We start from the raw sequence: 14,399 nt of genomic DNA, 5'->3' as shown, positions 1-14,399 counted from the left end.
ATGATCTACATCCCAGAGAGTGTTGAACGAGGTGGCTGTAGAGATGGTAGATGCACTGGTGGTCATCTTTCAAAATTCAATAGACTCTGGAATTGTTCCTGCAGATTGAAAGGTGGCAAATGTACTCCCACTATTTAAGAAAGGAGGGAGAGACAAAACAGGGAACTACAGACCTGTTAGCCTGACATCAGTAGTATGGAAAATGCGAGCATCTATAAGAAAGGATGTGATAACAGGACACTTAGAAAATAATGGTGGGATTGGGAAGAGTCAACATGGATTTATGAAAGGGAAATCATGTTTAGCAAATCTATTGGAGTTTTTTGAAGATGGAACTAGCAGAATAGATTAAGGGGAACCGACAGATGTGGTATATTTAGATTTTCAGAAATCTTTTGATAAGGTCCCACACAAGAGGTTAGTAAACAAAATTAGAGCATATGGAATTGGCATGGAATGAGTACTGGTTAACAGACAGAAAACAGACAGTAGGAATAAATGGGCCATTTTCGGAATAGCAGGCCGTAACTAGTGGGGTACCACAAGGATCAGTGCTTGGGCCCCAGCTATTCACAATCTATATCAATGATTTGGTGTGGGGATTAAATGTAATCTTTCAAGTTTTCAGATGACACAAAACTCGGTGGAAGTGTGAGTTGTGAGGAGGATGCAAAGACACTTCAAGGGAATTTGGAGAGGCTAAGCGAGTGGGCAAAAATTCGGCAGATGAAATACAATGTGAAGAAATGTGAGGTTATCGACTCTGGTAGAAAAAGCAGAAATACAGAGTATTTCTTAAATGATGAGAAGCTGGGAAGTGTTGAATTTCAAAAGGGACCTGGGTGTCCTTGTTCTTTCGTCACTGAAAGCAAACATGCAGGTTCAGCAAGCAATTAAGGCGGCAAATGGTATGTTGGCCTTCATTACAAGAGGATTTGAGTATAGGAGTAAAGATGTCTTACTGCAATTATATAAAGGCTGCAGCTGGAGTATTGTTTGCAGTTTTGGTCCAAGGAAAGATATGCTTACCATAGAGGGAGTGCAACAAAAGGTACAACAAACTAATTCCTGGGATGGAGGGATTGCCCTACGAGGAAAAATTAAATAGACTGGGCCTTTATTCTCTGTAATTCAGAAGAATGAGAGGTGATCTCATTCAAACATACAAAATTCTTACAGAGCTCGACAGGATTGATACAGGAAGGATGTTACCCCTGGCTGAGGAACCCAGAACCAGGGGACACAGTCTCAGAATAAGAGGCAGGCCATTTAAGACTGAGGTGGAATTTCTTCACTCAAAGTGGTGAATCTTTGGATTCTCTACCCCAGAGGGCTATGGAGGCTCAGCCGTTGAGTATGTTCAAGATTGAGATCGATAGATTTCTACATATTAAAAACATCAAGGGATACGGGGATAGTATGGGAAAATGACATTGAAGTAGATCAGCCATGATCTCATTGAATGGCGGAGCAAGCTTGAATGACCTACTCCTATTTCTTATGTTCTTCTATCCTATCCCAATAATTTACAGATACACAGGTCCTCTGAAGATACTGGCGAAGAGGCAACAGGAAAGCTGTTTCAGCTACTGCACAAGGGCCTGCAGCCCAGGCCGCTCTTCCTGTGATTGACAGTGAAAGCGATATCTACAATCAACTTTAATGCCACCAGCTCATTTCAAGCAGCCCGCGGGCATGTGTTTTCTCTCCTGCAGGGTGCCATCAGGTAACCAACACATTTTTCATCCTGTTTGACAGGACAGCAAGACAGCAGCCTGGTAGGGTCTTATTACATTGCTGGGTTCCCCAATGTAGGATGCAATAGAAGGCACACACATCATACTGTCAGCACCTACCATTAATCCCCCAATGAGATCCCGAGTGAGATGGCACTCACTGAATATCCAGATTCCGTGTGACCAGAATCCCTCACATCAGTGTCGGGTATAATGGGAGGTGCCAGGAAACATTCTCCTTCGGAATTCTGCCCTCCTTGAAGTCTTCAAGAAAGACAGACAGTCAAATGAACAGGTGGCTTGTAGATGAGGAGGAATGTCCTTACTGCCATGGATAATGACACCTCTAAACATTACAAGAACAGCAGCTGAGGAGTTAGGCAGCTGTGCCTGGCAGAGTGAACAAAGGGAGAGCCATCCCATTCTTATATGGGTGCTTTTGCTATCTTGATAGATCAGGAAGAGCTTTGCAGCAGTCCCCAGAGCATGTATCTTACATGGCTATAGCTTGCTGAGTTCTACACAGCTTTGCCTTCAAAAAGGCGTCAACATTGAGACTCCTGGGATAATGAAAACAGCTGGAGGCAGAAGAATCTAGAGATGATCAAGATGACTTCAGGATAATAATCAGAACACCTCAGAGTCTATTTTACACCAGGAGTGATCTTAAAGTAATATAGCATAGGATCATAGGAACAGGAGTCGACCATTTAGACCTTAGAGGCTATTCTGCCTGTGCCCCATATGTTAACCTTTGGTTAACAAAAATATATCAGTCTCAGACTTAAAATTAACAAATAACCTCGCAAAAATTGCTGTTTCTGGAAGAGAATTCCAAACTTCTATCACCCTTTGCGTGTAGAAGTGTTTCCTCCTTTCACCCCAGAAACGTCTGGCTCTAATTTTTTACACATGCCTTCAAGTCCTAGACTCCCCAACTAATGGAAATAGTGAGCAACTATCACCCTATCTGTTCCCCTTAATATCTTGAAAACTTTGAACAAATCACCCTTTAACCTTCTAAATTACAGGGAATTCAACCCTAGTTTGTTTAATCTCACCTCATACCTTAATAAATACAGTGAATAGTTGAGTCCCCTACACAGATTTTTGCAGGACACCACTAGTCCCTTATAAAGAAACTGTTAGCTAAAGTTGAAGTACATGGTATTGAAGACAAATTATTGTCCTGAATAGGAAATTAGCTGTGCGGCAGGAGACAGAGTAGGGATAATGGACAGGTAGTCTAATTGGCAGGATGTGACTAGTGGCACCCCACAACGATCAGTGCTGGCACCTCAACTATTCACCATATTTCAGGACTTAGATGATGGGTTAGAAAATCACATATCCAAATTTGCTGATGATAGAAAAATAGCCACTAAGTAGTGTAGATGTAATTTTATCCTTCTAAAGAGATTTTGATAGATTAAATGAATGGGCAAAACTGTGACAAATGGATTTCAATGAAGACAAATGTGAAGTCATCCTCTTTAGATCTAAAAAAGGATAGAACAGGGTGCTTTCTAAATGGTGGAAAGCTAGAAACAGTGGAGGTCCAAAGAGACTTGAGGGCTCCAGGTACATAGATCATTAAAATACCATGAATAGATAAAGAAAACAAACAAAAAGGCTAATGGAATGCTGGCCTTTATAACTAGAGGATTAGAATATCAGGAGGTGGAAGTCAGACTTCAGCTACACAAAGCCCTGGTTAGATCATACCTGGAGTTACTGTGAACAGTTCTGGGCAACACACCTTAGGAAGGATATATTGGCCTTCGAGGGAGTACAGCGCAGATTCACCAGAGTGATAATGGGGCTTAGAGGGCTAAATTATGAGGAAAGGTTGCATAAACTTGGCCTGTATTCCCTGGAGTTTAGAAAATTGAGGGGTGCTCTAACTGAGGTGTTTAAAATGTTAAAATGATTTGATGGGGTAAATACAGAACAACGATAATGTTAAAACTCAAGCCAGGCCATTTAGGAGGAAAAATCAGGAAGCACTTTTTCACACAAAGGATAGTGGAAATCTGGAACTCCCTCCCCAAATTGCTGTAGATGTTGGGAGACAAATGGAGCTTCCAAAACAGAGTTAGATAAACTTTTGTTAGCTAAGGGTATCGAGGGATATAGAACAAAGGTGGGTCAATGGAGTTGAGATGCAGTTCAGTCATGAACTAATAGAATGACAGAACAGGTACAAGGGGCTGAATGGCTTTTCCTAATATTCCTATCTTGCTATTTTCATTAATGTTCTCGATATAAGTGTTGGGGGAATGATCTGAAATTTGTGGATGATGCAAAGATTTGTTCCAGAGTCAGGACTGCAGATGCTTGACCACTACAGGCAGACCTTGATGCTCTGGGGTTTGGGATTGTGACTGGCAAAAGACGTTTAACTTAGAAAAGTGCAGTATTGCATCAAATGCTGAACATGCATTAACCATTCAGGGAAAAGAACTAGACGAGAAAGCATCTGAGACTTCTCGTGCATAGATCTCGAAAGGTTCATGAGGAATGTCTGAGGCAATAGCTAGAATAACCAAGGTTCAAAGGTGTATTTATAGGGTATTCACTATGAAACAAAAGCATACTATATCGTTCTTGTACAAGATCTTGGTCAGGCCTCAGGTAGAATACGGTGTCCAGCTTTGGTCTCATCTGATGGGTGATATTGTAGCTTTGGAGAAGGTTCAGGTGTGGGTCACTGGACTAGTTCCCAGTTTGAAGCATTTTACTTACCCAGACAGTCTCAAAGACCTGTCTCTCTCCACTTTAGAGAAGCAGAGACTTGGGGGTGACTTGATCATGTTTTATAAAATGATGTAGGGCTTGGATTGTGCTCATATAGACAAATAGTTTTAAATGAATAGGTTAGGACAGAACTAGATTGGACTTTAGGAAGTGATTCTTTTCCCAGCTAATAGTTGACCTCTGTATCAGGCTTGTACAGTATTCACTGATCTGCTGAATTCCTTCAAAAGAGAACTGGACCTGGTTACTGTCTGGGGCAGAGATCACAAGAATAAAAGCAAATACTGCAGATGCTGGAAATCGGAAATAAAAACAGGAAATGCTGGAAATACTCAGCAGGTCTGGCAGCATCTGTGGAGAGAGAAGCAGAGTTAACGATTGAGGTCAGAGACTCTTCATCAGACCTGAAACATTAACTCGGCTTCTCTCTCCACAGATGCTGCCAGACCTGCTGAGTATTTCCAGTATTTCTTGTTTTTACCTCGAAGACAAGATGGTTATTGGGCAACATTAATCAGCGCCAGAATAATCTCCTGGGCGAGTTTCCATCACCTAAGGGAAGAATTTTCCAGAGTTCTCTCCCACTTAATGGTCCTGGGATTTTATCTGGTTTATGCATCCCAGGAGAATACATGGCTCTGGGTGGGGAGTGTCTGTATCGTGGTGGGTAAGAAATCACAACTGTATGGGACAGGCAGGATGAACTAGTGGATCTTTTCCTATCTGCATTTTTCATTAGATATGTTAGTAATGTAATGACAGAAAATGCTGCACAGAAAATGTCCCCACAGAAAATTAAACCTACATTTTTTAAACTTGGCAATACAAAATAATTCCTACACTGCAACTCAGTGTGTTCAACTAGTGCCCCTCAAGCCTTCCCAAATGCAGATCCACAAACTCTTCACAGTCTCTACACCTTCATGCTCCACAATTCACGCTCACATACTTCCAATCCCCACCTCCCGAACTGTGACAGTGCAACTTCGAACTCACATGCGAATGAACTAGTGTCAGAAATAATACTAAACAAATACCAGATTCATCTTCACTATTAATGTGTCCAAATGCATTTACAATAACTGAAAGAGTTTGCTTAATTTTTTGCATTAAGATTTTTTTACAGCAATTTTGAAAAACAAAGGCAAACTTACCCTGGTTGGATGCTTTGAAATGGAGACAAAAAAGTTATCTAAAACAGCGTTATGTGTGGCCTTCAACCGTATTTGGTCCTTAACCCCCATCATTTTGGCAAGAGGTGTAGCTATCAACCTGTGAATGTAAAAGTATCATAAAACTCTGCGCTACAATCAGAGAGAGTCAATATTGTCTTCTGATAGAAACATATGGCACTGAAGGAGGCTATTCAGCTCAACGTGCATGTGCCAGCTCTTTGAAAGATCAAATCAATTAGTCCCACTTCCCTGCACTTTTCTCATAGCCTGACAATATTTTTCATTTCATTTCAAATATTTATCCGATTTGAAAGTTACTATTGAATTTACCTTTTATTTGTTTCATGGGATGTGTGCGTTGCTGGCCAGGCCAGCATTTATTGCCCATCCCTAATTGCCCTTGAGAAGGTGGTGGTGAGCTGCCTTCTTGAACTGCTGCAGTCCATTTGGGGTAGGTGCACCCACAGTGCTGTTAGGAAGGGAGTTCCAGGATTTTGACCCAGTGGCAGTCAAGGAACGACACTATAGTTCCGAGTCAGGATGGTACATGGCTTGGAGGAGAACTTGCAGGTGATGATATTCCAATGCATCTGCTGCCCTTGTCCTTCTAGGTGGTAGAGGTTACGGGTCTGGAAGGTACAGCCTGAGTAGCCTTGGTGTGTTGGAACCATGCATCTTGTAGATGGTACACACGGCTGCCACTGCCTTCTCAGACATTGTGTCAAGAAAACATATTATGCAAAATGAGGATTTTTAATTCAGTGGTTGGAAACCAACATCAAAAAAAGGAAAGCTGGGAACCTACAGTTAACTTTTAAAAAGCTGGAGCCAAGATGGTCACAATTTGCATTGAAACATCTTACACTTCAAAGAAGAGTTGAATGTCTGAGCTAACCACCACTAGAACAATGCCACATGAATTTGGAGTCAGCTAATAGCTCCACTTCAAATGGTAAAACCTTCAAAGCCATCTTGAAACAATGAGACCAGAAAGAGATGGAGAATTCCTAGACTTGAATCTAATTAAATTGCAAACGAGGACACGAGACAATCATGTAACCGCCTCCCGATCTGTGAAAAACTGGCAGCTTTTTGCTACAAAAAGGGTCAAACTGCCAAAACTTTTATTTATTTATTTCTATTTAGAGATTCAGCACTGAAACAGGCCCTTCGGCCCACCAGGTCTGTGCCGACCAAGAACCACCCATTTATACTAACCCTACCACCTACCTACCAATTTACCCATCACCTGCAAGTCTTTGGCTGTGGGAGGAAACTGGAGCACCCGGCGAAAACCCACGCGGTCACAGGGAGAACTTGCAAACTCCGCACAGGCAGTACCTAGAATCGAACCCGGGTCCCTGGAGCTGTGAGGCTGCGGTGCTAACCACTGCGCCACTGTGCCACAGTGCAAAAGCCAGAGGGTGTCTACCTCTCTCTCCCTCCAGGTGACCTTGGGGGTGTTCGAAGTTTGCCTGCTGGTTGGGAAAGAGTCAGAAGATCCCTGGGGAAGAAAGCCACCTACATCACTGCTTCCAAGAAGAACCCGAACCAGGTGGGGTCAGCTGCAAAATACTGCTAGCAGCCAAGGACTTCGGAATCACAACCTCAGCTGAAAGACAACTGCATTAACAGGCACCACAAACTGTATATTATTTTTATTCGTTCTGGACTCGAATCCAACACAGACTATTCCTCATCACTCTGTAATCTATTCTCGAGTGTGTCGTTTCCCGTGTGTGTCGTTTCAGAGAGAGCGAGCGAGCGAGGGCGAGAGCGAGAGAAAGAGAGAGAGCGAAAGCGAGAGAAAGTGAAAGAGAGAGAGAAAGTGAAAGAAAGAAAGTGAAAGAGAGAGAGAGTGTGTAAGAGAGAGAGAGAGAGTGTGTAAGAGAGAGAGAGAGAGAGAGAGAGTGTGTGTAAGAGAGAGAGAGAGAGAGAGAGAGAGAGAGTGTGTAAGAGAGAGAGAGAGAGAGAGAGAGAGAGAGTGTGTAAGAGAGAGAGAGAGAGAGAGAGAGAGTGTGTAAGAGAGAGAGAGAGAGAGAGAGAGAGTGTGTAAGAGAGAGAGAGAGAGAGAGAGAGTGTGTGTAAGAGAGAGAGAGAGAGAGAGAGAGAGAGAGAGAGTGTGTGAGAGAGAGAGAGAGAGAGTGTGTAAGAGAGAGAGAGAGAGAGAGTGTGTAAGAGAGAGAGAGAGAGTGTGTAAGAGAGAGAGAGAGAGTGTGTAAGAGAGAGAGAGAGTGTGTAAGAGAGAGAGAGAGAGTGTGTAAGAGAGAGAGAGAGAGAGTGTGTAAGAGAGAGAGAGAGAGAGTGTGTAAGAGAGAGAGAGAGTGTGTAAGAGAGAGAGAGAGTGTGTAAGAGAGAGAGAGAGAGAGTGTGTAAGAGAGAGAGAGAGAGTGTGTAAGAGAGAGAGAGAGTGTGTAAGAGAGAGAGAGTGTGTGTAAGAGAGAGAGAGAGAGAGAGAGTGTGTAAGAGAGAGAGAGTGTGTGTAAGAGAGAGAGAGAGTGTGTGTAAGAGAGAGAGAGAGTGTGTGTAAGAGAGAGAGAGAGAGAGAGAGAGAGTAAGAGAGAGAGAGAAAGAGAGAGTAAGAGAGAGAGAGAAAAAGAGAGAGAGAGTACACAAAACCTCGCTGGGCATGTTGTTCCAAACAAGAGCTAGTCACATGACTGGCCGCTGGCCCATGTGCCACACAGAAAAAGACTGACTGCAAGTGAACTTGAAGAGAGCATCTTTCCCTGTAAAGCAAAGACTGCAACTTGATTTCAAGAAGACAGCATCTCTCTCCCTCCCTCTCACGCAAAGACAGAGACCCACAGAAGAAACTAAGCCTCAAGACAGAAAACCATCAAAACAAGTTTGAAAGCGTGCACTGGGCCCCAATGAGACAGCAAGATTTAACTGCAATCAAAGACTTTACATCGAACTCAAAGACAGTAAATGAACTCCAACTATTGCTTCAAACCTTTCCCTTTGATTCTTTCTCCTCTTCTGTCTCTATCTGCGTGTGTGTTTATTGCATATGCATACTGGCGTGGTCGCCTCACGTATTTTTAGCAGTTTTAACCGAATTAGAGCTTTAAGGTCAATAAACTTACACCTTTCTTGTTTAAATCTAAGAAAACCTGTCAGGTTGATTTCTTTGCCATTACAATTGGTGAGCAGTGAACAAGGATTCACTGAGGGGAAGCTAAAAACACAACGTTTTAAAAATTAAACCCTGTTACCGCCAAACCAGGAAAAGGCTGAGACGGAACCCCTAGACCCCTTTCTCACCTGGTCATAATCAAAGTAGAAGACACAAGTTCCATACCAGAAATAGACAGTAACCTAGGGACTAAAAAGCAAGGAAATTAAGAAAATTCATATCAGCAGAGAAAAAGTATTAGAGAATCTTGAGACTAAAATCTGACAAATCCCTGGGACCTGATGGCCTACATCCTAGGGTTCCAAAAAAAGATAGCTGCAGAGATAGTGGATGCGCTAGCTATGATTTTCCAAAGTTTCCATCAGTTTGACAGTTAGCAAATGTTTCCCTCCTTTCTTGAAAAGCAGTGTGAGAAAAAACAGGGAACGACAGGCCAGTTAGTCGATCAGTTATTGGAAAAATGCTGGAATCTATTATTAATGATGAAGTCTTAAGCATGTACTTAAAAAAGCACAGTATGATTCGAACCAGTCAACATGGTTTTACTAAAGGGAAATCCTGTGACAAATTTATTAGAGTTTCTGAGGATGTAACTAGTAGGGTAGATAAAGGGAAACCAGTAGATGTAGTATACCTGGATTTCCAAAGGGCTGTGGGGAAGACACAGAGAGGCTGCAAAGAGATATAGACAGGTTAAGTGAGTGGACAACAAGTTGGCAGATGGAGTAAAATGTAGGGAAGTGTGAAGTTGTTCACTTCATTTATAAGAATAGAAAAGCAGAATACTTTGAAAAAGGTGTGAAACTTGTAAGTGTCGATGTTCAAAGAGATTTGAGTGTGCTTGTACATGGACTGCAGAAAGTTAACATGCAGGTACAAGCAGCAATTAGGAAGGCAAATGGCATGTTGGCCTTTATTGCAAGGGGATTGGAGCACAGGAATAAAGATGTATTGCTACGATTGCATAAGGTTTTGGTGAGACAACATCTGGAATACTGTGTGCAGTTTTGGTCTCCACATTTAAGAAAGGATATACTTGTAACAAAGATTCACTAGATTGGTCCCTGGGATGAGGGGGTTGTCCTATGATGAGAATCTAAGTAAATTGGGGCCGTATTCTCTGGAGTTTAGAAGAATGAGGTGTGAAAGATTCTAAAGGGGCTGGATAGGGTAGTCACAGAGGTTATTTATGCTGGTCGGGGAATCTAAAACACATGAGCAGAGTCTCAGGATAAGGGGCGGATCATTTGTGACGGAGATGAGGAGAAATTTCTTCACGCAAAGGGTTGTGAATCTTTGGAATTCTCTACCACAGAGGGTTGTGAAAGCTCCATACTTGAATAAGTTTAAGACTGGGATAGATAGATTTTTGTCTCTCAGGGAATTAAGGGGTATGGCGAGCGGGCAGGAAAGTGGAGTTGAATCCCAAGATCATCCATGATCGTTTTGAATGGTGGAACAGTCTCGATGGGCCATATGGTCAACTCCTGCTCCTATTTCTTATGTTCTTGTGAGGGAATGGTGATGTATGTCCAAGTCAGGAAGGTGTGTGCCTTTGAGGGGAACTTTGGGGCGGGGTGGGGGGAGGTGGTGGTGTTCCCATTCACCTTCTGCCCCTGTCCTTCTAGGTGATTGAAGCTGTGGGTTTTGGAGTGCTGTCAAAGAAACCTCAGCAATTTGCTGCAATGCATCCTCTAGATAGTACACATTGCAGCCACGGAGTGGCAAACTTTCTTGAAAGAAATCAAAGTACAGAAGTACTGAATGGGGTCAAGAAACAAATAAATGGTACATTGTCTATGAATGAACAGTAAGTCTAAGCTATTGTAGGAACCGTCTATTGGACTGTGAACGGGACTGACTTTCTCTTAAAACAGATTGCATGGTTATTCAACTTACTACTGTTTATAGGATCATGCTGTGCACAAAATTGGCTACCACATTACTTAGCTTACATTACAACAGTAATTACACTTCAACATTTCATTGATGGTGAAGCACTTTGGTATGTGCTGAGGATATGAAGGTTCTATGTAAATGCAATTACTTTTTTTTTAAAGTTGCAAAAGTTTCATTGCTTGATATTAAATGGCAGTCAAAATATTAAAACAACATGTGATCTGCTAGAAATTAAGCAAGGTCAAATCAATCTGTATTTTAGCAGAAATGTTGAAAATATAGTTTCCTTCCCACACAAGTGTCAATGACAGCCATGAAACACATGACATGCATGTATTGAACGTATAAGAAGGGGTGTAAACCCTAGATGTCTTCATGAAGAAGGCACAGCATGGGCTCATACCCCAACACACTGTGCCACAAGGTGAATGAATCCTCACATGAAGAGTCTCCAATCCCAGAAATGCCAAACGTAGGAAGCACCAACTTTGTCAAATACCTCCTACAGGGAATGAATATGAGTGTATCACCAGACTGCTTACACACATCTCCCAGAAGTCCATCCAAGAGCGAGATAGGAAGTATCTGGTCTGTGAGCCCTTTTGAATCAAAACAGATTTACAAAGGGGTTGGGGGGTGGTCGAATAAGTAAGAGCCCTTTTGCAGCAAATGTTATGAGCAGCACTCTCTATGAGACAGAGGAGATCACAATATTGGCTGTGGACGTCTCATCATTTGCTGTGTTAGGTGATCAGATTTAATATAAATTAATCACAAAAATAAAGCAGATTTAGAATCTCACTTTGTGTTCTACAGATTATATATATATTAAAAAAGTGCCTCTTTTGTTAAATATATTTTTGAAGATTCATTTTTGAAAGATTAAAGAAAAGTTCAACTTTGGTGTTTTCAAGGGGTGGGTGGGGGGGGGGGGGGGGGAGGGTCATGTAAAGGCCACTTGACTTTGAAAATCAGTCCCTGGAAATGTTTCTTTAAAAGGGTCACTGAAAGGTCTTGAGGAAAACAATGCCTTCCAGGAAATCACCTCACGTCCAGCTCAATAAACAACAGAACCTTGGACACCTGGAGAAATTGTTTACAAAGAAGTGACAGGTCAAGACTGATGGAGGTCAAAGGTTGACCTTCTGTTGTCGGTTTTGCTTTTGAATTGTTTTGAGTTGGGGTTGAACTGTACTCAGAGGCCAGACTGTGTGTCACTTTTTGGAACCGAACATATCTGCTGTTTCTTCAAGAATGAGCAAGTATCAGTGTAAGTGTTTTTTTTTCTCTGTAATAATTTTGTTGCTTATTCAAGAAACCTGGTTAGTGCGTTTTATTCTGGGATAAAAATAGTGTCTATGATTGACTGTATTGGTAAGTGGGAAAAAAATTAAATATACGTTGTGACCCGTGGAGAAGTGGAACTAGAATAAACAGTGCACTCCTCCCGCATCAGTCGTAACAATATATTCAGAGCTGGTGGACTTTGTGCTAAAGAGCTGCCTGCTGAAATACTGACTTGTGGCTACCTCAGCCAGAGTTGGCATCAATGATCCCTTTTCAGATAAACAAACTTAGTGCTATGCAAACAGGCACGGATTGTATCTCTGTCTGCAGGGAGATGGAGCAGCACTGAGGAACATTATTTAAGTGCACCAGTGGAGATAAACTGTTCGACTCTTGTGACTGCCAGATTCTTGTTGTTTCTAATGAGGCAGGAAGAGATAAATTGATGAAACTTAAACAGCCAATCAGATGGAATTTTCCATTGTTATAACAGTCTTTCAGCTTATTGATTTGATTGACAGTTGTAACCAAGGTCACTTTGGCTGTTCTTTTCAGACTTTGCGCGTGGGAGCACTTTTAAGCTTAGGTGAGAGAGCAATCGGACAAAGAAAGCGGATAGCTGCAGCCCAAGTAGAACAACGTATTGTGACTCCCAGACCTGGTCATTATTAAATCTGCTAGTTTATATGCACAGCTGGTTAGATTATGAATTTTGTCATATTTGAATATTCATAAAATATTGTAAGAGATTCTACAAAGAAATACTTAAATGTTGGCTAATTTTTACTAATTTAGTAAAGGAGCTGTATTATTGTGGAATATTAAAAATAAAGCCTGCCCTCTGTGAGGTAAGTTGTGGGGAGAATTTCATTTGAAGGTCTTGAACTAAACTATAAATTATCCGAAAAGTTAATTGCTGGCTATTGCACATTAGGTGCGACAGGTCCACACCTGATTCTATAACCTGCAACCCCCACTTTCCTCCAAGAGCGTGAGTGTTCATCAAATTTCCCCAACTGCTTGGCAGTTTTGCCATTTTGAAGCTATTTCTCTTGCATCCCTGCTTTGATGATATTTTCTCGTCTGTGAGTTGAGGCCACTGTGGCCTGACTGCTTGCTCTTTCAGCCTTTTTTATATTACGTGCTGGCTTCTCCCACTCCAGACCTGAGCCCCATGCTGTAAGCAGCACCACAGGAGATCTGCTGACTTGTGCAAAATAATACCATCGAAACTACATTTCACCATTGTCATCACGGAGAGAAATGCCATGGGAAATACATTAATTTAAAGAAAAATATTTAATTTCCAAACAGGGAGTTTCTGAAATTTCACTCTGCTTTTCACATATAAAAATCTTTATGACTGTGCTCGTTACAATTTCAGGAGTAAATTATCTGATATGTGCCCCCAATTATGGTGCAGTTACAGAATTACCACCTTTAGTGTTATGTTAATGGCTCTCAGAATACATGTTTATTCAGTCCAAGTAGCATCAGGTTTCAGATCTGATTGCTGTGCAGAAATGGCAGCTAAAAAGATGACATTAACTGATCAAAGTAGAAGGGGACCCATCACTCCTGCTACACAGACCCAAACCACATCTCCCCCCACCCCAGAGTTGGCCCATCATGACTGCGCTATATGGGAATAGGTAGTGACTAACTCCAATGCTACTTTGGGTTGTCCCCTGTTCAATGTTCACATCATCTACTGAGTTTCCATATTACCCTCTGTATTCTTGTCACACAGACGCTACAGGACTTCACCACGTAAAGGACTTTACCTTTCAAAGAAGCCTCGAGCTATCATAAGAACAGCAGCATACAGGACTGTGACATATAAATGGGAGACCTTTGCATATATATAGTTGTCTTTGTCTTCGAGATCGGCCCAGGTTAGATTTCGAGGAAGCCAGAGGTGATCCCACCAAAACCAGTCACTCAGTGTCTGCAACATCCTGCTGGCAATAAAGCAACAATTAATCAGAATAGAAACAAGAAAAACAGAAAGTGCTGGAAATACTCAGCAAGTCAGGCAGCATCGGTGGAGAGAGAAACAGGAGGAGTTAATTTTTAAGATCTGTGACCATTCAGCAGAACAGTCAAAAGTTCTGATGAAAGGTTATTGAGCTGTAATGTTAACTCTGTTTCTCTCTCCATAGGTGCTGCTTGACTTGCTGAGTATTTCCAGCACTTATTCGTTGTTCAATTATTCAATGAATCAATTATTCATTTTAAAATTGTACATTGCATCATTAAGCTAAAACTTACACATTCTTCAGTCTGTACCAAATATTTTTAGCGGGCCAAATCTGCTATAATAAACACTGAATCAACAGAATGAAAGGGCCTGGCTCTTTGCTCCATTCAGATACCCTGCTCCATACTCAGGGCACATGGGCACTG

General features: G+C 41.8%; 1 protein-coding gene across 13 annotated transcripts in view; it reads right to left on the bottom strand.

Annotated features, from left to right (window-relative positions):
- Nucleotides 1-14,399, bottom strand: part of cers3a (ceramide synthase 3a) — a 202,395-nt gene that overhangs the window by 149,313 nt on the left and 38,683 nt on the right. For 8 of the 13 annotated variants that reach the window (XR_010969695.1, XM_068017697.1, XM_068017695.1 and 5 more), the window contains 2 exons: nucleotides 13,778-13,951; nucleotides 5,648-5,765 (listed from right to left, as the gene is read on the bottom strand). Coding sequence is in view for 12 of the 13 variants with exons in the window: in XM_068017697.1 (XP_067873798.1) it covers nucleotides 5,648-5,765; nucleotides 13,778-13,950 (291 nt within the window). In the remaining variant the exon portion in view is untranslated. Of the gene's footprint in view, nucleotides 1-5,647; nucleotides 5,766-8,935; nucleotides 8,997-13,777; nucleotides 13,955-14,399 lie in introns of those variants that run through there. The other 5 variants (XM_068017696.1, XM_068017694.1, XM_068017698.1 and 2 more) reach the window with 2 other exon arrangements.

The sequence above is a fragment of the Heterodontus francisci genome, chromosome 38, assembly GCF_036365525.1.
Source record: "Heterodontus francisci isolate sHetFra1 chromosome 38, sHetFra1.hap1, whole genome shotgun sequence".
Lineage (NCBI taxonomy): Eukaryota > Metazoa > Chordata > Chondrichthyes > Heterodontiformes > Heterodontidae > Heterodontus > Heterodontus francisci.
This window is presented reverse-complemented; position numbering and strand designations above follow the sequence as displayed.